Source organism: Mizuhopecten yessoensis, unplaced genomic scaffold (assembly GCF_002113885.1).
Source record: "Mizuhopecten yessoensis strain PY_sf001 unplaced genomic scaffold, ASM211388v2 scaffold10591, whole genome shotgun sequence".
Taxonomy (NCBI): Eukaryota; Metazoa; Mollusca; class Bivalvia; order Pectinida; family Pectinidae; genus Mizuhopecten; species Mizuhopecten yessoensis.
The window spans coordinates 130022-152691 of record NW_018408623.1 but is presented as its reverse complement, the minus strand read 5'-3'; the positions used below and the strand labels follow the sequence as shown (position 1 = coordinate 152691).

General features: G+C 34.1%; 1 protein-coding gene and 1 long non-coding RNA gene across 3 annotated transcripts in view; one reads left to right on the top strand and one right to left on the bottom strand.

The window, feature by feature from the left end:
* LOC110461215 (molybdate-anion transporter-like) overlaps positions 1-4147 on the bottom strand; it is a 44902-nt gene extending 40755 nt beyond the window's left edge. For both annotated transcript variants that reach the window (XM_021514587.1, XM_021514588.1), the window contains exon 1: positions 3927-4147. In XM_021514587.1, the coding sequence (XP_021370262.1) occupies positions 3927-4077 (151 nt within the window). In that variant the 5' untranslated portion in view covers positions 4078-4147. The remainder of the gene's footprint in view (positions 1-3926) is intronic.
* A 9655-nt stretch (positions 4148-13802) lies between these two features.
* On the top strand, positions 13803-21238 carry LOC110461212. Its single transcript, XR_002464096.1, has 3 exons — positions 13803-13848; positions 20313-20394; positions 20903-21238. It is a non-coding gene; the product is annotated as an uncharacterized LOC110461212 (long non-coding RNA).
* Positions 21239-22670: the final 1432 nt, after the last annotated feature.

The window sequence follows — 22670 nt, the reverse complement described above, 5'->3', positions numbered from 1 at the left end:
TCACGTTACAGTAAATATTGCGATGAAGAGTTGCCACATATTGCAAAGTCATTTCCCATATAATATAATAAATATATATATTAAAGTTGTTATATTTCAACTTTACATCAAAATATCTTAACATACAAATGTAAGAGTTTCCAAATGTAAAATCTATAGAATGAAAACATCCATTTCACATTTGACATTAAAAAGTACAAATAATAAATAGAGAGCATCAAGAAACATAAGAAATAATGATATATGTTATATATATGCAATACATGTGTCGTCGCAAGAAATATCAATAGTATCAATGTATCATTATAGCCCTTCTCTGTTGTTAACCAGCAAGTTTTCTTCTCGACAATCATATTTTTTTTCATCATAGAAGTTATAAGATTGATGTGTCCGCAGATAACATTGGAGGAATAAGTCTAAATTCTAGATGTGTCCACAGATAAGACTGGAGACATAAGTCTAAATTCTAAATGTGTCCACAGATAAGATTGGAGGCATAAGTCTAATTCTAGATGTGTCCGAGAATGTCGATACATATTGCTAGCATACATTGGATGCATTGTAAAGTATGTACATGTAAGAGTTACATGAATCTCTATTGATTCTCAAATATTTAAATAATTCACTAGTGAACGACTAATGCTTTTTATAGTTTCAATTGAATTTTTAAATTTGGTGTGAAGTTCAGGTACACAGTCATTAATTATACAGGTAAGCAGAGTTTGTCATTGCATGATAATTTGCTAGTGATTCATCTGCAAATAAATCTAAAAAAAAATCAAAAGAAATTGTTAACCAAGATGAGATTTTTATAAACCATCTTCACTTCATCAAACCTGTCGATGCATAACTACTATACCATATCATGCAAATTATAAGGAAATATTGCTATGGGAAAATAGGAAATGTACATTTGTAACATATTTGCCATAATTAGCACCCAGGGTGCTTAATAAATTGACAGAGAGGGCCCACAATTTGTTTAATTAGGTAAGAAAAGGAGTTTCGAGTTGCTTTATATAGATGACTTTAGTGTCATACCTGTAATATGACAAATTTCAGTCCATCTATCAAAGTAGGGTATGTAAAGGACTGGAGGCCATATATATATATATAAGCTTCCCTTTTCTGTGACATAAGATTTTATTCTGCTGGATAACCGAATTATTCGGTAGTGAAACAGATGTAAAACGATTCAAACAAACATACATGTAGCGTCAGCAGGATAATTAATGTAAACAGATGTTTCTTTGTGGTTGTAATGATGAAGCAAATTCGGTTAGAGAAAAGAAAATAGTGTGCTTCCACCGGGGATCAAACCCTCGATCTCCAGGTTCACAGGCGTTCTACCACTGAGCTAAAGGGAAACTCCCTCTAGCTCAAATCTAGAAGACGACCTTAATTCTTTGTACAATTAAATCCTGCCACATTCATATCGTGGAAGGATTTCAAAATATGAATTGTTATTTTGAGTTATTGTAAAAAAAAATGTTTTTATTACCAAAAATTGCTCCAAATTTGTTTCCACCAGGGATCGAACCTGCCATCTCAGACTCTCTACCAACAGTACCACTGAGATAAAGGGAAATTCCCTCTAGTGCAAAGCTAGTAGAAGGCGACCGTAATGATATGTACAATTAAAATCTGACACGCTAAACCCTCCTTCTTTGTTTTTTAAATGTGTTCGCCCTTAACACCTGCACATCCCAGGTATTAACTATTAATTTCCTTTCACCACAGAGAGGGCCTATACAGACACCAGGGATCGAACCAGCGATCCCAGACTCCCTAGTTGGACGCTCTACCACTGAGCTAAAGGGAAATTCCCTCTAGCGCAAAAGTAGAAGACAACCGTAATGCTGTGTACAATTAAAATCTGCCACAGATATATCAGACAGCATTTTTGATGAAAGTAAAAACTGTACAACATTCTTTTATATTATACACCACATTTTTTTTTATAAAACTAAGCTACCCCAAAATGCATGGATGGCAATGTAGAAAATTGTTTTTGAAGCTTTTTATCGTATGTTTTTCAGTTCTAGTAAGCATCTAGTGGAGTGTTGTTGTACATTTTTATTATTATTTTTAAATTACATCAATATATGTTTATCTATAAGGAAACCAATTTGGACTCACATAATAAAGCAGTGTGCTCTGGGCCCATCATCTGACATTTTATTCAATAATTTCCATTCCATTTTTTTATGTTGTGTCAGATTTTTATTACCAGTATAAGTTATATACCAGTACATATACCTACTTATAATCAATTATATATATTTAGAATATACTATTTCTGGCTCTGTAAGGGAGAGAGTTCCTAAAGGTGGCCAGAGTTGATATGACCAACACTGAATCAGAACTTTCTCCAAATACAGCTCAGTAGTAGTGTATGTTACTATATAATAGGTAAACAATCTTCAAACTATTACTAACACCCCCCCCCCCCCCCCCCCCCTTCACGTTAATGTCTGAGAGTATGGTCAGTAGGGATTGACCCAACCACCAGCCCTTTGGCAGGTAACATTTGAAGTTAATACTATATATCTTTGATTGCTAAAATTCCAATATATTGCTACTCTCTTTACCAGCATTACTTTATTGATCATAGCCTATGGCACATGTAACATTTTATATCTATTTTTTATAAAAGAAGTGTCTTAAGAGTCGTATCAAGTTATCAATATATACTATGTAGTTATGTAGCTATTTTATGAATTGAATTGATTTATTTAGATCTAAGGGACCCCAATGGAATTAAGCCACAATGTGGCTTTATGGGTCATCCCAGGTAAAGGCCTAAATTAATCTAATCCAATCCGGTTTTAACACCTGACTGACTTCTAATCTTATGGCATAAATAACTTATTTAAAAAGATCTCATTCTGTGATAATATACATATATATGTCCAATCTGCAAAATGTGATAGAAGTGTATTATTTGCCTTTTACCTGAATAAATATTATTATGTCAAAATGTCTAAGTCTGGTGTTAGGATATAATGAAGATGGGACTGGACAAGACATTTGTATAACAGTATAAATCATTTCTGGTCCATAAACTGAATAATTCACATGTTGATATGATTGGCAAAAATAAGATCTTGATCTACAAAAACTCTTGAATATCCTTCAGGTCCAGTACACTCTGCCGATTGAGCTATATAGCTGTAAAGACCTATAATAGCTCTATTGACCTATCTGAAATAGCTCTTTGGAGCTATTTTCAAGTGATTTTCTTTTTTAAGGAAAACGAAACAAAGTCGCTTTTAAAAGAAGACTGTATCATTAGGTTGATAACAAAAGACATTACATATAAGGATTCTTTAAAAAATATAATGATGTAAAAAAATCGGAAATTTTACATTTATGAAAAATGAAAATAAACATCTAACTGTATGCTTTTTGTAGTCAACATTACCATAAACCTTATTGTTATATGCGACTTTTTTTTAATTTAATGAAAATTGAAATCTTAGAAAATATAGCTCAATACAGCTATAATTTATAGGTGTATATAGCTATATAGGTCTTTATAGCTATATAGCTCATTTGACAGAGTGTACTGGACCTGTCCTTTTCAGTATTCGAATTCGATGACTATCTGTTTATCCCTATCTAACCGGGCTAACCCTTTTGTGTATTACGGAATTTTCGATGTGCATGTGTTCGCATTTAATTTTGAAATAGTATCCGGTTGCATTTCAGTAGCCAGTCATCACTCCATTTGTACATTGTTGCAAGAATATGTTCTCTACAACATAATGGCCCCTGTTCAATTACAGGGTTTGACAACTACTGTATACATATTGAATAAATATTTTGTTCTTTATTTATCGTTGCTAGCCCCAGGGGCTCATTAGTAATTGGGCAAAATTGAAAAAGTATGCAAGAATTAACTCGTCAAATTCATGTGCACTCACCCATAGCCAACATATAGACCACAAGGTAGATCCTCTGAAACTGCTTGAAGCTGGCATCTCCGACGGACGGCAGGGACGTGCGCGTGTAAACAAACAGAATTATACATAATACACTCAACAGAGCAAATCCCGATATAAAGATATTCATCATAAGATAGGTCTTTCTCCCCAACCCCTTTACGCTGTCATCCCGGCTGTGTACAACGTATCCCGGAAGCCGACAGTTATAAGGGAAGTAACTGTGAAAAAAGTTGACCAGCTGTAGTCGCTGTTGCTTGGGGGCGCACTCTGATATAAGTGCTATCCTTTACATATAACGACTCTCATTAAATTGCAACCCAGCGGTGTCTCGGATTTAGGCTAAATGCAATACACGACACAATTTCTTACCACTGATTCACTTAACTTTTTATGCAGTTCTTTATATTTGCTGAATTTTTATATGGTCATTATTTAAACCAGAGACGAATATAATTTGCTACTTTTTGCGTCTCTGCGCGGTATAATTTTTTTTTGTCATATTTACCCATAGGGTTTTCATGCTTTGACGCTAATTTTGAAGACCAAATCAATAATCTGTTGCCAATATTCTATCCAATCATATAGTGAACAATGAATGTTTTGATGAAATTTCTATATCTGACGTTAAAAGGGAATGTAAAAGTTTACCAAGTGGTAAAGCAGCTGGGCACGATCAAATTGTGTACGAGCATTTACTCTATACCCACGACACTGTGTACAACTGTTTGTATATTCTTTTTAACGCTTTTTTTAAGATTGGAGTATGTTCCTCCGGTACTCACAAAGGGTTTGATCTGTACACTATACAAAGGTCATAACAAGCCAAAGAGTGACCCCAATTGTTATCGTGCTATCTCTCTGTTGCCAGTGATTCTGAAAGTCTTTGAGAAATTATCACTTATCAGACTTGAGGATACAAACTTGTTTATACCTAACCCCTTACAGAATGGATTTCAAAAGAATATAAGTAGCACTATGACGTCATTTCTAGTCCATGAATCAGTAAACTTTTTACACGTTTTCTTGATGCTGCCAAAGCATTTGACTGTGTTAGGCATAACGGCCTGTTTTTCAAACTTCACAGTTTAGGTCTAAAGTCAAAGTATATCAATATCATTGTTTCATTATACTCAAATATGTACAGCGCAGTATTGCACCAAGGTTTTATTTCTAACTGGCTTAAGATATGCCAAGGTACGCGTCAGGGAAGCATTATTTCTCCCTGGCTGTATACAGTTTTTATTAATGATTTACTGGATGAGTAATGTGCTTCACAGTACTCTTTACTTATACATGGTGTAAATGTTACTTGTTCAACTCAAGCAGATGATATTACCCTTCTGTCTCTTTGTAAACATGGCTTGGACTGTCTCATGGACATCTGCTACAGTTACAGTAAGTTGTAAGTGGCGATTTAGTTACAACGCATCAAAATCTATCGTAATTGTTTTTAATGAAAGCAAAAGTGTCTTTTCAAAGATCACACACAGATGGGGTCTCGGCAACAAAGCTCTCCCTGAATCTAGATATTGTAAACATGTCGGTATCTTTTTGGACAAGTTCAAACCAGGCTGTCCAGATGTCAATGAGATTGTTCACAAGCTACGTGGTCAATGTTTTGCCTTGCTTAACTGAAACTTATTTGGTACTGGAATCAACCCTTTGACCGGTGCTAAGATGTATAAAACAATTGTAATGCCATGTAGTCTTTTTGGCTGTGAACTCTGCATGGTATTCACTCTCCGAGACCGAATGGAATCGCATTGAAAGAGTTCATCATTTGTGTGCAAAGCTTATTCAACGTTTTCCGCGGCGCACTAGATCAGATATTGTCCTTAGTATGGTTGGACTTACGTCCATACGTCTAAACATTGAGTTATCGAAACTTCGATTCTTTTCTGCTTTATGCAGAACAGATGCACGTTTTACAACAAAGAGATTGTTCTTACTTCGATTATTTTCATGAATAGTTTGGCATTTGTTGTAACGGAAAAGGCTTTGTTCGAGACATCTGGAACATGCTTCACCAATATGATCTACAAGACTTTTTGTACCAATTTTTGCAATCTGGGTTTTTCTCGGTTAAAAACTATTGGAAACACTTCACAAAAGGTGTCGTATTAGGCAAGTACTCCTCGCACAGGAGTGAACGTCTCAATGCTTGTGATGAGTTCTTAAGATTTAAACACCTACAGTGCGAGATCAGCCCTTCGCCACTATGGTACCTATCCAAATGTTTGCCCTGATCTCAACACAACATGCAAAAAACTTTGCAAAGCATTGGGGATTTCACCTAATTGTGACCTAACTATCATGTGCCCAGTGCAATATCTTTGTAGAAGATGCAGTTGCGCATTGTTATTAGACTGCCGTAGTCCCACGTTGCTAACTCTACGTGATGAACTTTTCACCAAGATAGTCAACGATTATCCGGTGCATGTGTATGTTGTTCTTGCTAACTCATGTAGGGAGGTGCAAATTGCGACGATCCTCGGCAGTCCACCTGCTGCAATAAAAGACATATTTGTTAACTTTTTGCATCATTTGCAAGAGATTGTTGTATTTATACCGAAAAAGTATCCCTTCTTACGTTCAATTAACGACGATAGTCTGCCAGATATTTAAACCATATGCATTCGTATTATATATGGTTCATTCAGTTTTTATGTCATAGAAATAAATGTCAGCAGAAGTTACGTGGAATTTTGATAGAACTTTAATTAGAGCAGATATATATATATATATTAAAGCCAGTATATAAGTCTCTGGTTAGATCAACGTCACCAATTTACAAACATTACCGAGATAAATTACTTTTAAAATGTGGCCTTACGAAAAGTTTGCGAAATATTACATTTTTGTGAAAATAATAAATAACCGGCTCCAAACATAGTTATAGTCGGATATTTATGCTACTTTATGAGTCTGTGGTTTCAATATTGTCATCATTTTCGCATATGGTCTGCAAGATATGGTGAATTATTTAACGGGTACATTTCTTTCATTATAATACAATTTTAAAACCGGTCTTAGCTTGAAATTTCCGTCGTGCATTACAAAATGAAATTCTTGAGGCGAAAAAAACATACCGACGCACGCCCTATGGCAGATATTTAGTAAACATTGATTAAAAAAAATGCTTATATAGTTTAGCTAACAGTGTCAGGTATTCAGGAAAAGTTCTATCTGCCTGTATACACACACTGATATAGCGAAACAAAAATTACATGTTATCAACAAAATTTAATAATGAAAATATATATTCATCATAATGGTTTTTTTTTTGTCATGGAATGAAGTGTCTGCAGGGGTTAGGAACTTACCTGGACTTTTAATAGAACTTTAGCGACGTCACGCATTTACACGAACTTCCGAGATAAATTAGGCCTTCTTTAAAAGTTTTTGTGAAAATAGTAAACAACCGGCAACAACCGTAGTTATAGATGGATATTTACTGCCGTATATCGTAAGTAAGATCAATTGAATTAATCTCTCTAATTTGATTATTATAAGTTGTCAGTGGAACAACGGTTTATACATTGCATTAGGTTGAAAGAGTTACTCCCCTTAATTGTTGATCAGAATATTAATACAAATTCATATACGCAGGTATCGCACCATTGTAGCAGACTTATTGTAGTTTCTGTGGGTATTTTTTTATACAGGATAAACTTTTACGGTAAAATTATGTTGGATCATACTTTTGTGCTGATTTCTAACGAGTCCGTAACGGTTGTCATGCTTTTCAAAAAACATTTTACTCAAAGTCTGTGGTCGACAGAAACGCATGAGGGCAAGGCACTAATTGGCCCATTTTAACAACTAAATAAATTTCAATACAAATCTATCAACATAGCATTGGTTATAATTTCACCACGAAAACTTGCAAAATGTTCAGAAGGAATTATTGGTATAACCACGGACTTAGATAGTTCCGTGGTATAACTTGCAAATTGACTGTTGAAGCAAATGTTGCATACATCGTGTTGAATCAACATAATCTCGTTAACAATACCAAGTGTAGAAGTTCTTGATTCCCTATACTATTCCAACTCGGTTCCATATGGACCCGATGGCCGTACGGAAAATGAGCATATACTGATAGCTTTACTTTCCATCAAATATTCCAAAACATACATCAGCAAATGCAGTAGCTATATATATAGGCTTCTGTGAATAATGTCTCTACTACTATCCAATAATAACACATCACAACATCAGTGGAGGGATAGCAGACAGTACGAGTTAAGCTAGACAAGAACGCCAGCTAGGATTATTTTTCTTCTAAAACCAATCCTCATCCTTATTTTGTTTTTATTGAAGCCAGATACCTACACAATGTTTATGTGAAGACAGTTTTAGTTAGCAATTGCTTAGCTCAATGCTGCCTTAATTAGGGTGATAATTATAGGCTCAGTTACATATCGGACCAAATAGTATAGGGCGTTGTTTTTAGTATTGTAGTTTACTGGTATTACTTGAAAAGGGTAGGCTGAATGTAGCTGGTGACATGGTTAAGTGAAGAGCTAAGTAAAGTAGAAACAAGGGAAGCGATGGAAGCCGAAAACAACAAAAGGAGGTAAGAAAGAGACTTTTTCCGGTAATACATTTAGGATTTAGTGCAGATGTATAAATCACGTTTAAAAAAAAGATTTAAATGTATAATTTTTAACTTGGCCAGCAGCTGGTGAAAGGAATTAACAACAAAACTATCGTACAAATATTTTTTGTTTTTGTTTTGTTTTGGCTAAGTATTCTTTAGATTATAGAGTTTTGTTTTTTAAATTATGCGATCAAGGTAAGTACTTTGAATGTAAATTGTTGTCTACATGTTTGGTATTCAAAATTATACTTTTCAGATTTGCTCTTTACATTGTGTTAAGTAGTGTGGTCAGGTTAAGTGGGATGCTTCATGTATTTTGCAGCCAACGTTAAAATTTCAGAAAAATATCCTTTGCAACACAAGTGCAACCTCAAAGTAAATGTTGGATGGTATCTCAAAGTATATGTTGGATGGTATCTCAAAGTATATGTTGGATGGTATCTCAAAGTATATGTTGGATTGTATATGGCGTGTCAAACGTCGCAATATAAAATTATTGAATATTGCAACGTTTGACATGCCACATAAGTAAATGTAGTTTATTGTTCAAATTAAAATCTAGTTTCTAAATTACAGAATTATTTCGTTGTTATCAATTAACTTTGAGGGAAATTATGTTTTGTCTTCAGATGGAAGAATTTTTTTTTTCGTGAATTATACCATTTATGAATTACACCCCCTTTTCCAGCCCTGTAAAATAAGGGACGTGTCGTCACCTATTTCGGTTGTATTATTGCACAATACTGGAAGTAACAAATATTTTCCGGTTACTGTTTCCCCCTTCACTCACCTTACGCCATCCTTGTAAGACATAATTCCAAAATTTATCATGGAAACTTATCATTTGGTAATCTATGAATAGGTTTCCTATAACTAAAATCTGTTTCTTATCAATATTTGCTTTTAATGTCAGTTCAAAAGCGCAAACGTTGATAATTTTCACTATGTCCCACTCTGCTCTTCTAATGGTTTCTCTTTCCTTGTCGGAATGGGTAGCGAAATAGATAGCTTGAAGGCAATATATGTTACATTTTGTTGAATAAATAATCAAAAAATAAAAAACCCCAAAAAAATCTTACGATCACCCAAAGTCTGAGAATAAACCGACATTATGTTTTTAATTATGAGTTGTGTAACTATTTACTTGTGTGTGTACAATCATTAGTAATTTCATACTAAGGTTAAAGGTTGTCCAGAGTCCTTATTGATATTGATCAAGGAAGTGACAGCAAACAAGACAAGATCAAGATATGACTAAATTGCAAACCAAGTAATGTAAAAATCATGAGTTGCGGACATGTAAGAATATTATAACGCACATAGTTAGAAATTATTCGAAGATATTGCTTTCAAATCAGACGAAAATGTTATCTATTTTCACCACCTTACTACAAATATGGAGTGTTATATTTAAACGATGAGCAATTATTTCCAACCTTAACCTTATCACACACTCCATGATTCATACATGACGCACATCAGATGTATTCAGAACCTCTATGACACGAAGTGTTTTTAAGAATATTATTGGGAAAATCTCCATTGCTTCATGTTGTAGACTTTTTCGTAAACAAATTATTGTATCATTTGATGAAAATTACATTTCTGAGTACAGCAGCTGTGGCTTGTATTTCAATATGAAAGATATAAAATCCAATAAAATAAACATCCACTCCTTATTGCAAACCTGCATCCGAACGAGTCCATAGGCACAGAGATAATTACTTTTATTTTTATCCATTTATCTATTTTTTTAATAGTAGCTAGGAAAAATGATACCGGACTAGAATTGATATCCATAATGACAATTGATACCGGACTAGAATGGATATCCATAATGACAATTGATACCGGACTAGAATGGATATCCATAATGACAATTGATACCGGACTAGAATGGATATCCATAATGACAATTGATACCGGACTAGAATGGATATCCATAATGACAATTGATACCGGACTAGAATGGATATCCATAATGACAATTGATACCGGACTAGAATGGATATCCATAATGACAATTGATACCGGACTAGAATTGATATCCATAATGACAATTGATACCGGACTAGAATTGATATCCATAATGACAATTGATACCGGACTAGAATTGATATCCATAATGACAATTGATACCGGACTAGAATTGATATCCATAATGACAATTGATACCGGACTAGAATTGATATCCATAATGACAATTGATACCGGACTAGAATTGATATCCATAATGACAATTGATACCGGACTAGAATTGATATCCATAATGACAATTGATACCGGACTAGAATTGATATCCATAATGACAATTGATACCGGACTAGAATTGATATCCATAATGACAATTGATCTGTTTGTGACACAGTCTGACTATGTATTTATTCAATTATGTTTACGAAACTCTAATGCAGGAATAAAGTTACTTCATATATTTAACGAATCCAGCTTGCCATCAAAGCCACGTAAAGTGCCATTGTATTAAATACAATGAGGGTATTGTAATCAACGTTCCGACACCCAGTTTCTGTAATCAACGTTCCGACACCCTGTTTCTGTAATCAACGTTCCGACACCCAGTTTCTGTAACCAACGTTCCGACACCCAGTTTCTGTAATCAACGTTCCGACACCCTGTTTCTGTAACCAACGTTCCGACACCCAGTTTCTGTCAACAACGTAAACAATACTACCGAACGTGATGCCATGAAATACAAAAACAAACAAGGAAATTGGCATGAATTTTCTGTTTCCGTTTAATTTCAGGACAGATTTTTTAGATTATTTTAGACAAGGACAGACTATTCTATCGTATATTTCATTTTGTTTCTGTTATCAAACTCTCTGTACATCTGTACAAATGTAAAGAATTAATTGAAGGATAGATATCCATGTCCACTATATATTAACATATATAATAAATATATCAAAGATTGTTTTTTAAAATTTACTTCTTTTACTTTTTATAAATTGAAATATTTTCCTTGAATTGTTCAAAAGCGCAAAATCTCATGTAGCCATTTTATGTGGTTACCGATACACGCATGTCTTTTTAAATATTGGCAAGTTTTCACGTTCACCGATTTGACTATACGAATGTGCAATCGAAAACGAATTCACCTTTAACTCATATAATCTGCCCCGATACAGACACACAATAACGTCAGATGTTCAAACCATGTTAGTGACCTTTCAAATTCTCAATGTTCAGTAACCTCAAAGACCAATTTTAGTTAGTAAACAATAGACCGCGTGGCAATTTCCTGATTTAAAAAGTTATCAAAAATTAACAGGAATGGTATTAATTGAATGGTTTACGGTCTAAAAATCATTTTCACAATTTCACCCGCCAGAACCTGATATTTTACACAAGTAGACAGATAATTCATGCTAAGTAATACACAAAAAGAATTAAGTTAATAGATTTTGTGACAACGAATCGGTATGGAAAGGAACACTTAATGGTCTAAAATCCATTTAAAACAATTTTACATATGCAAACATAATTATGGTGAATGCAAAAACCACAAAAATGAAAACAATTGAAGTTTTGTGAGAACGAATCTGTATGGAAAGGAACAGTTAGCGGTCTTAATATATTTCATACAATGTCACACGCCAGAGCGTTAAGTCTTACATATGTAGACAATTAATGTACGCTGAGTGATACATAAAATGAAGGAAGTTAACAGATTTTGTGGCAAAGAATCAGTATCGAAAAACTATAATCGGTATAAAATCAGTTTAATAAAATTTTGTCGAACACACGTCAGGATAAGAAATTTTACATACGTAGATAGTTATTATCTGCTAAGTACTATATAAATGAAAAAAATGAAGCTTATAAATTTTGTGACAAAGAATCTGTACAGAAAAAGAATCAGTACAGAAAATAACTGTTAACGGTCTAAAGTCAATTTCACACAATTTCACACCGCAGAATGTAACATCTGACATATGCAAACACGTTGAATGCAAGTAACACAAAAATGAAAATGGAGGAAGTAAACAGATTTGGTGACAAAGAATACGCACCGAAAGGGACGATTAGCGGTCTAAAATCCATTTCACACGTCATAACGTGACATCTTACAAATATAGACAGATGATGTTTACCATGGAGTACAAGACGATGAAAGAAACTAACAGATTTTGTGACAAAAAAATCAGTATCGAAAAAATTGTTAACGGTCTAAAATCAATGTTATAAAATTCTGTCGAGCAAACGTCAGAACGTGACATTATACATATGTAGATAGATGATGTATGCTAAGTACTACATTAAAATGAAAATGTATAAAGAAGGGGTTAATACATTTTGTGACGAAGAAGCATTAACGAAAAGAATGGTAAACGGTCTAAAATCAGTTTACGCAGTTTGTCGAACACACAGGACGTGATATCTTACTTATGTAAATAGATAAATATGCTAAGCAATACATAAATATATAAAATGAAAAAAGAGAGAAAGTTGATAGATTTTGTGACAATCATCAATGAAAAGAAGGCCTAACAAATTCACCTGTCATAACGTGACATCTCTCTTCTGTAGATTGATAGTGCATGCTAAGTAATACATAAAATGAAAATGAATGAAGTTAATAATTTTATAACAAAGAATCATTAACGAAAAGAATGTTTAATCAATGACGTAACACTGCACCCAGACCTGCTAGCGGCATTTCCTATACACGCACACCACTAGTACTTTACGGACGCCTGTGCGTATATACATATTGAACCTGAACCTGAAGTCAAGTTCATACTCTATAGTAAAACATGGCGACCTGTCAGCCACACGATACATCAGGTGAATATCACATCTCACCTGGTTCCAAACCTCAAGAGAACGTGTTGAGGATAAACGTCTCTCATATATTTTAAATCATCACGAACAGGTTTTAAAAGCATACTAAACTTAACAGCAAGAACGAAATTTTACTTTCGACATGATCTTTTAAACAAATTATAAGTTAAAGCAATAAAATGAGATGTTGAAATACCTAAAACTTAATGTTTATTTTAATTCTTGTACATATTTAGAAGTATATAATTTTAAATATCAAAATTCAGTTTATTGTTTATCAAGCTAACAATGCTTATAGCACGCAGACCATGACGCTTTGACAAGGTGACCAACCATATTCTATAATAACGTGTAGTCTTTTTACCTAATCTAAGCGACTGTAATTGATTTAACCTCTAATTAACATATACATTAATTCTAATACAGCTATATATAACCATACTGAAGTTCATACGTGTAGTAGCTGCGCCCAACACCTGACTTGACAGACAGGTAACGTTACTCACTTCATTTTACTTAAACTACTGTAATTTCATAGAAAACATATTGTTACAAATATGATAAACTGACGCTTGCCAATACATTGATAATATTTTGAGAATTCTGTATGCGATGCGATAAAGGAAATTATGTTACAAGATTGTTATCCATTGTGACAAGATTACTTTCAATTTAGTGAATATATGCTATCTTTTACATATTGAATGTTTGCAGCTGATATTATGCAGAACAAAATACGCAAATGATATATTGATATATTGATTAGAATTATTTCAAACTTAAAAATTCCGTAATTTTGTTTATGTTGATTTCCATAGTGATTAAAAAACTGATGGATGCATTTCTGATATAGTACCATAATGTCTCTGGGGTACCAGGCCATTTAGATTGGCTATCATTTCTAACAGATGTGTTAAAGTCATCGTATGATTATTGCTGGTTTGACCAGAACTTATCCAGTCTTTTCTTCCAACTATGAATTACTTGATTAGTCAGTTATAAACAAAGTCTATCGATCGTCACCACTCTAACATCATATTATTCAGATTGTCGAATTCTCCAGTTCAAATCAAATCTTTAATCTATTATATAAACAGTTTACTACTACCATAACGTTGAGGGACAATTACATTAAGTAGAATTAAGACATAAGAGCTCTGACTGTAATAACGTAAGGTAGGACAACGATAATGTTTAGTAGAGGTTATATTAGAGAGCTACTTATATGATAACGTAGGTAGAAAAGTACATGTAGTAGAGGTTATATTAGAGAGCTACTTATATGATAACCCAGGGAGAAAAGTACATGTAGTAGAGGTTATATTAGAGAGCTACTTATATGATAAGGTAGGGAGAAAAGTACATGTAGTAGAGGTTATATTAGAGAGCTACTTATATGATAAGGTAGGGAGAATTTACATGTAGTAAATTAGATAACTACAACTATAAAAAGCAGGGAGAACATTACGTTTAGGAAAGATATGAGAGCTAATACAATAATTACACAGGGGTAAATTACCTTTAGTGGGGTTGATATGAGAGCTAATACAATAATTACACAGGGGTAAATTACCTTTAGTGGGGTTGATATGTGAGCTAATACAATAAATACACAGGGGTAAATTACCTTTAGTGGGGTTGATATGTGAGCTAATACAATAAATACACAGGGGTAAATTACCTTTAGTGGGGTTGATATGAGAGCTAATACAATAATTACACAGGGGTAAATTACCTTTAGTGGGGTTGACATGAGAGCTAATACAATAATTACACAGGGGTAAATTACCTTTAGTGGGGTTGATATGAGAGCTAATACAATAATTACACAGGGGTAAATTACCTTTAGTGGGGTTGACATGAGAGCTAATACAATAATTACACAGGGGTAAATTACCTTTAGTGGGGTTGATATGAGAGCTAATACAATAATTACACAGGGGTAAATTACCTTTAGTGGGGTTGACATGAGAGCTAATACAATAATTACACAGGGGTAAATTACCTTTAGTGGGGTTGATATGAGAGCTAATACAATAATTACACAGGGGTAAATTACCTTTAGTGGGGTTGACATGAGAGCTAATACAATAATTACACAGGGGTAAATTACCTTTAGTGGGGTTGATATGAGAGCTAATACAATAATTACACAGGGGTAAATTACCTTTAGTGGGGTTGACATGAGAGCTAATACAATAATTACACAGGGGTAAATTACCTTTAGTGGGGTTGATATGAGAGCTAATACAATAATTACACAGGGGTAAATTACCTTTAGTGGGGTTGACATGAGAGCTAATACAATAATTACACAGGGGTAAATTACCTTTAGTGGGGTTGATATGAGAGCTAATACAATAATTACACAGGGGTAAATTACCTTTAGTGGGGTTGACATGAGAGCTAATACAATAATTACACAGGGGTAAATTACCTTTAGTGGGGTTGATATGAGAGCTAATACAATAATTACACAGGGGTAAATTACCTTTAGTGGGGTTGACATGAGAGCTAATACAATAATTACACAGGGGTAAATTACCTTTAGTGGGGTTGATATGAGAGCTAATACAATAATTACACAGGGGTAAATTACCTTTAGTGGGGTTGACATGAGAGCTAATACAATAATTACACAGGGGTAAATTACCTTTAGTGGGGTTGATATGAGAGCTAATACAATAATTACACAGGGGTAAATTACCTTTAGTGGGGTTGACATGTGAGCTAATGCAATAATTACACAGGGGTAAATTACCTTTAGTGGGGTTGATATGAGAGCTAATACAATAATTACACAGGGGTAAATTACCTTTAGTGGGGTTGACATGTGAGCTAATGCAATAATTACACAGGGGTAAATTACCTTTAGTGGGGTTGATATGAGAGCTAATACAATAATTACACAGGGGTAAATTACCTTTAGTGGGGTTGACATGTGAGCTAATGCAATAATTACACAGGGGTAAATTACCTTTAGTGGGGTTGATATGAGAGCTAATACAATAATTACACAGGGGTAAATTACCTTTAGTGGGGTTGACATGTGAGCTAATGCAATAATTACACAGGGGTAAATTACCTTTAGTGGGGTTGATATGAGAGCTAATACAATAATTACACAGGGGTAAATTACCTTTAGTGGGGTTGACATGTGAGCTAATGCAATAATTACACAGGGGTAAATTACCTTTAGTGGGGTTGACACGAGAGCTAATGCAATAATTACACAGGGGTAAATTGCCTTTAGTGGGGTTGATATGAGAGCTAACGCAATAATTACACAAGGGTAAATTACCGTTAGTAGGGTTGATATGAGAGCTAATACAATAATCACAACGTGGGGATAAAAACACGTTTAGTAAATATGTGAACGTTTCTACTATTAAGGAACGATGGATAAACTCACGTTTAGCAGTGTTAATTTATGAAATCTTTATACTGTTATGATAAAGCAGGGAGAAAATAAAGTTTATTAGATAACAATAGATTCGAAAAAAGTCACGTACTTATAGAGATCAATGTCAAAACGAAATAACAACTGTGGGTAACAGGAAAATGTGAGACGTAAAATCTAGCATCATGACACGCCATGGTTTAAATCAGATACTCCTGACACCCATCTAAATGTCTCCCGTCAACTCCAGGAAATGAAATATCGGTAAAAAAACGATGCAACCTAATTGTTGATAAAGACAGACATGTAAAAAGGTGTTAATCAGGATATTTAAAAACAATTTTGTAGCGTAGATTGAAATCATTTTGATAGAAAAACCTGACATATCGTGATTAATGCCTACGATCTTATTACTTACGAATTTTTTTCTTTGGTTTCTACTCGTGTACAATACAGGTATATCGTTTGTCGTTCATGTCCTATGTTTTGGTAGTTAGGGTACAGAACTATTGTTAACAATATGCCTACACAGGAAATGAAAGAAGAAAAACATACTAGTTACATTTCAGGATTTTTAGATTAACTATATATTTCTATGATTCTTATCAAACAATTGACACAAATAAATATGCATTTGTGAACTAAAGCAAAATAGACGAAACCATTTCATGTCAAAACACTCAGACAAATTAGACAAATACAACAGCAAGAACTTAAGTGGCATCAAAACAAGAAATAACCACCACAACAATAATGTGTCGAAATAATGTGTGTTTAGGAGGGCAAGTATGCCATGCCCGATATATAGCACCTGTCGTGATATCTCCCGTCAAATTTAGGAAAATGTGCAGGTAACCCGAGGTTCCTACAACTCAGAACATGCGAACATGCTCGGGTGCAGCGAAAAACCTGAGACAGAGGGGAGGGTTCTGGTAAGCCGGATACTCCAGGGGTTACGCTAACTTACGCTCTCTGCACTCCTTGAATACAATGTATGTCATAGCAAATTCGAAGGCTCAGAATGCACCACCTTGTAGATGAGATGAGGAGACTAGGTTGATCCTTTGATATACATCAAAAGAATCTGTCGGCCGCATAACGGTAAAATTGACCGGCTTTTAAGTCGGGGTCACTACTCAGTAAATTTCAAAGGACGGGTATTAGCTTAGCAGTTGGGCAGATTTATTCTATTTGAGACCAATCAAATAGCTAGCCGCGTGCCTTAATTTTGCTATGACATATTCCAGGCGTGCAGAGAACGAAATTCAGCTAAACCCTGAAGTATCGAGGATGACTTGTATAGTGTTATTGCGATGATGAAACAAAGACGTCATGTACTAGTATCTGCGTTCCCAGTAAAACGGATATTTGCAACAGTATAATTACGACATATCGACGAAAAAAACAAAACCTACAAACAAAGCAGATGGGTAATCCCCTAATTTATTTAAGCTAAAACCCCTGAAAGGAACGATGATTTTAGGACAATTTTGTGCGTTTTTAGGAATCTGAGTTACTCAGCCGTGGATTAGTCAGTGTCGACAGTAACAAACAAATTAGGATGGAATTTTATTGACCATTCAGAGTCAAACAATTTTTCGTGACGGTATTATTTTTATGACGTTTCGAGGCCAGTCATGGTCATTTAGCCAATCAAATACCGTGTTACAATTTAAATGAATTAGAATAACCGCTATATCCTGATTAAAAGCTACTGCTGCTTACGTAATGGAGCAACCATGATGCATGGTGATGTATGGCTTTAAAAACTGAAATAGCACAAGTTCATGGTATCCGGTTGAAACAATAGCTACATCGCACTAAGCTTACTCATGAATATTCATAGGATTCACCGATATAATGTATCAGAACTCTTGCGCAATACTTAACTACTCATTTTGCGTTAATTAATATCAAAGTAAAAAATCTTACTTCAATCAGATTAAAACGAAGAATAAAATTGAAAAGGGCCTTTCTCATAAGCAAGATGCAAACGGCCATTCTCAACTTGAAACACACAAATAAGTCTGAATAGTCAAAAGTATGTATAAAAAAAACATTTAATTTAATTTCATGATGCGGAATTCTGAATGAATTTGGAAGTTTTGATTTAATTAACAGTTAAAACTTTAGCAGACATTGTATAATTTGCATGTGGTACAAATATGTAATTTGTGATAAACTTGACAGAAATTTGGTTAATGCGTGCACGTTTTATTGCATACGCAACAGTGTGGTATTCAATCATACACTACGTCCCAATTAACATATTTCCGCCATAAAACGCAAATAACGTATATTGTCAGAAATACATTTTGTCAAATTATATTGAAATTTTCACGTCGATAAGTTGTCACTAAAATGTTTAGTATTGTCTGCATTCGTAGCCCAAGTTTCCTCTGGCCCCGACACCAGACTGAGGACATTTTGACAGAGAGATACCAATGTCTAAATCTGGCGTAAAAGTCAGAGGAAACCCGGGCTATCTGCAATCGCTGACACCGTTCTTGTAATCGAGCATGTGTTCCTATGACGTAACAACTAGTTGCACATTATGATACGATTAATATTCTAGGAATATAATTATGTTACTCATATATATCAAGGAATACTTTTTTTTATCACGTTACATGTCCTTTGAACATGTTGCATTACTCGTTGAAAAATGGCATGTCTGTGTGACGTTTCAATGACGTGTGATTATTTGAACTAGTCACCGAAACTTCACACTTACTGGTTGTGATACATAACTTTTCTAGTATTCATACTTACCAACAGGAGGAAAATGTTTAGAAATATAAAATCAGGAGGGTTTATTATTTTTCGATAATTTATTATTTTTCACATGAAATATGGCTTTCTAATAGGTCAGTTAACTGAAAAATAACTAGTTATCGTTATTGTCACTTTAAAATATGATACTTCATTGGCAACACAAGAAACAATTTCCTTTACGTTTTTAACCAGTGAAGTCAAGATTTATCATTTCAATTACACTTTATATTTTCACATAATGTTACATTGTCACATCTTATTAAATAAGGTATCATACTCTCGATACAGATTTTGTTTAATGACTAATTAAAACAGCAAATATTAGCAAAAATAATACTTCACATAGATTAATGAATATGTTCAGGAATTTATGGTTCGGGTTTTTAGCTTTTGAAAGAGAATACATGTACTTTGATTTAAAATGTGTATATTCATGTAATTTATTATGTGAAATGAAATGTACAAATGTATGCAAACAGACAAGAACAGGAAATATCTTTCTCACCTTTAAACAGACTAGTGGCTCAGTAAATATTACTTGATAATGATACACAAAATAAATGTTGATATTCTCTAAAAAAGTAGGTAATCGTGAAATTATGAAAACACTCGAGAAGATTATAAAAAAAATCATCAATGTTTTCCTTTTGAAAGGCAGTTTCTTAAACATATCTGTCATAAAAGTCATGTATCTGGTATTTCACGATTACTCGTTGAACATCATTTGTATACCTGACTCTTGATTTTGAACACTATCTGAATGCATGTTTTTAATTTCCAGATCCGGTCAAGAATGAAGACCATCAAGGCCATTCTTCGGACTGTGTTTGCATTATTTATGCTAGTGGTTATTGTACAGAACGGTAAGTTTTAGGTCACCACAATTGTGTCCAGGATGTCACTGGAGGCATCATTGTGGGTTCACTTTCCGGTGGACCTTGTTACCTTATTGTTTATTTGGTTAATTTTGTTTAGTTTTATGTGTGTTTTTTTTTTACGACGTAGTGGATGACTTTTAAGATAAGAAATAATGGTTGTTATTTCATGTTTTGTAGGCGTTAATAATCTAAAATCGTTTAACAGTCGAATATTTGTATTCATAATCTTGTACCAAACACGCGAGAAAGAAACGTGTTATATACAAGCCAATTTGTTGGACCGTACGCGAAATACTATTTTGTTTTATTTGTATCCATGAAGCTTTGGTACTGTAGTAGATACTTTCTTTAGCATACAAACCAACTACTGTTTCTGTGGTTAAAGATGTTACCTTGACCGTTATCTTTATATTTTGCTATGTTTTCCTGGTTTTGCCGTCAGTATACTTGTACGGTACTCTTAATGATAGCGTTGCTTTCTCTTTTATTTCAGCGTCCATGCGTGCTCGAGCAGGCCTGTGTCCACATCCGCTTTTGGCGCAGCGAAATGTGTCTTTAAGATGTATATCCGACTGTGCGAACGATTATCATTGCAAGCCATATCAGAAATGCTGTACCTACGGCTACTGCGCAAGTTGTACAGACATTATTCCAAAGTGTGGTGCTCACGTGGACCGTACGTCACATCCGCCAGGAGCTGGCAAGTGTTTCTCTCAGTGTGACCTTGACAACCCGTGCCCGCTAGGCGAGGCCTGTTGTAGGGATGGATGTAAAAGTTATTGCTACGGACCATTTAAATATTATTTACAACCAACAATAAATGATTAAAACACATAAATCTACGATTTTGTCATTTCTTTTAATGCAAACATAGGCATTCAAGCCACACAAAAAACATGTTTTTGTAAATGAAACAATGGATGGGAATGCTTGTAAGTATTTCTTTTCTTTATCGATGGTACATTGACTAAGTGTATGAAACAATATTAGACATATTATTAGCCGATTATAAAGGATATATATATATTTTTTTTATAGATTTACGAAAATATTATTGTTGAAATTTAAATTCATTCTTGTTACATGCCAGAAATAATTAAACTATAACTAACCTCACAGCATCAAATGACAAAAGTATCGAGACTACCACTGACCTGGAAGGACAACACGACACTATTACTGGTGTTGTGAAATACAAATTAAACAGCTCAATGTTCATCTGTGCGGACGGATTAGTTGAAACGGAAATACCAGCAAGAGCGGAGTGAATTAAAATAGCACGGGAAGTGATGAGCATTTGATCAAAAGAAAGTTGTGAACAGCGAATAGTATAGTTAGTTCCGTTCGCATGGAGAAAGAACAACCACGTGGTCTGATATATATATTCTTAAATTTACTGTATTGTTGCAGTACTTATCCAGTAATCTTAAAAAATCGGACTCTCTAACACCCTCTTCCCTCTATCCCCCCTCTCTCCCCTCCCGCTATAGGACCTATATCTCTCTTTCTTTATCTACACGTGCATGTTTATATTTGTGCGCATGCGTGTGGTTGGGTGCGGAATTTGTGGGTGTATGTATGTCAACTTATTAATTAATTTATCATACATAGCTTGTTTTCGTAGTTCTGCCATCATGATTTTTTATTATTATTATTGTACAGGGAAAGGGCTTGATATAAGTTGTACGACTTGTACCCAATTCCATTGCTATGTAAAAAAGGCAATAAAAGATGTTTAAATCAAATCACCTAAACGTTATTACTTCTTATCGTGCCACTTAAACTTGTGAAAGGAAAACACTCATTGTAATTTGTATAAAATCTAAACGAATTAGCACGAAACATATCATTACGTGACAATTAGTGATTTTCATTATATGTATTATGTGACACGGTTCTTTAGACTACAGACCTCTTACAGCACAGCCATTATAAAAACATGAACATTGGGAAATTGATTTCGAAATGTAATGTAAATATCATCGAAGTTACTTTAAATCATTCATTTCTTTAGGAATAGTATAAACCCCCTTTTTGTTTCAAAGGGGAGATTGAATAATATCGCATTTAGTATATAAACCCAGTTAAGTTCATGTATAAGATTAAATAACAGAAATATAATTCAGAGATAAAAAATGTTCTACCGTAAAATGACCAGTGAAAAGTAATAAGAATTTTTTTTTTTTTGTCATAATACAAAATCCCGGTATGACACATTTTGATACACCACTGACAATAAGTGATTAGGTTTCAGTTACGAG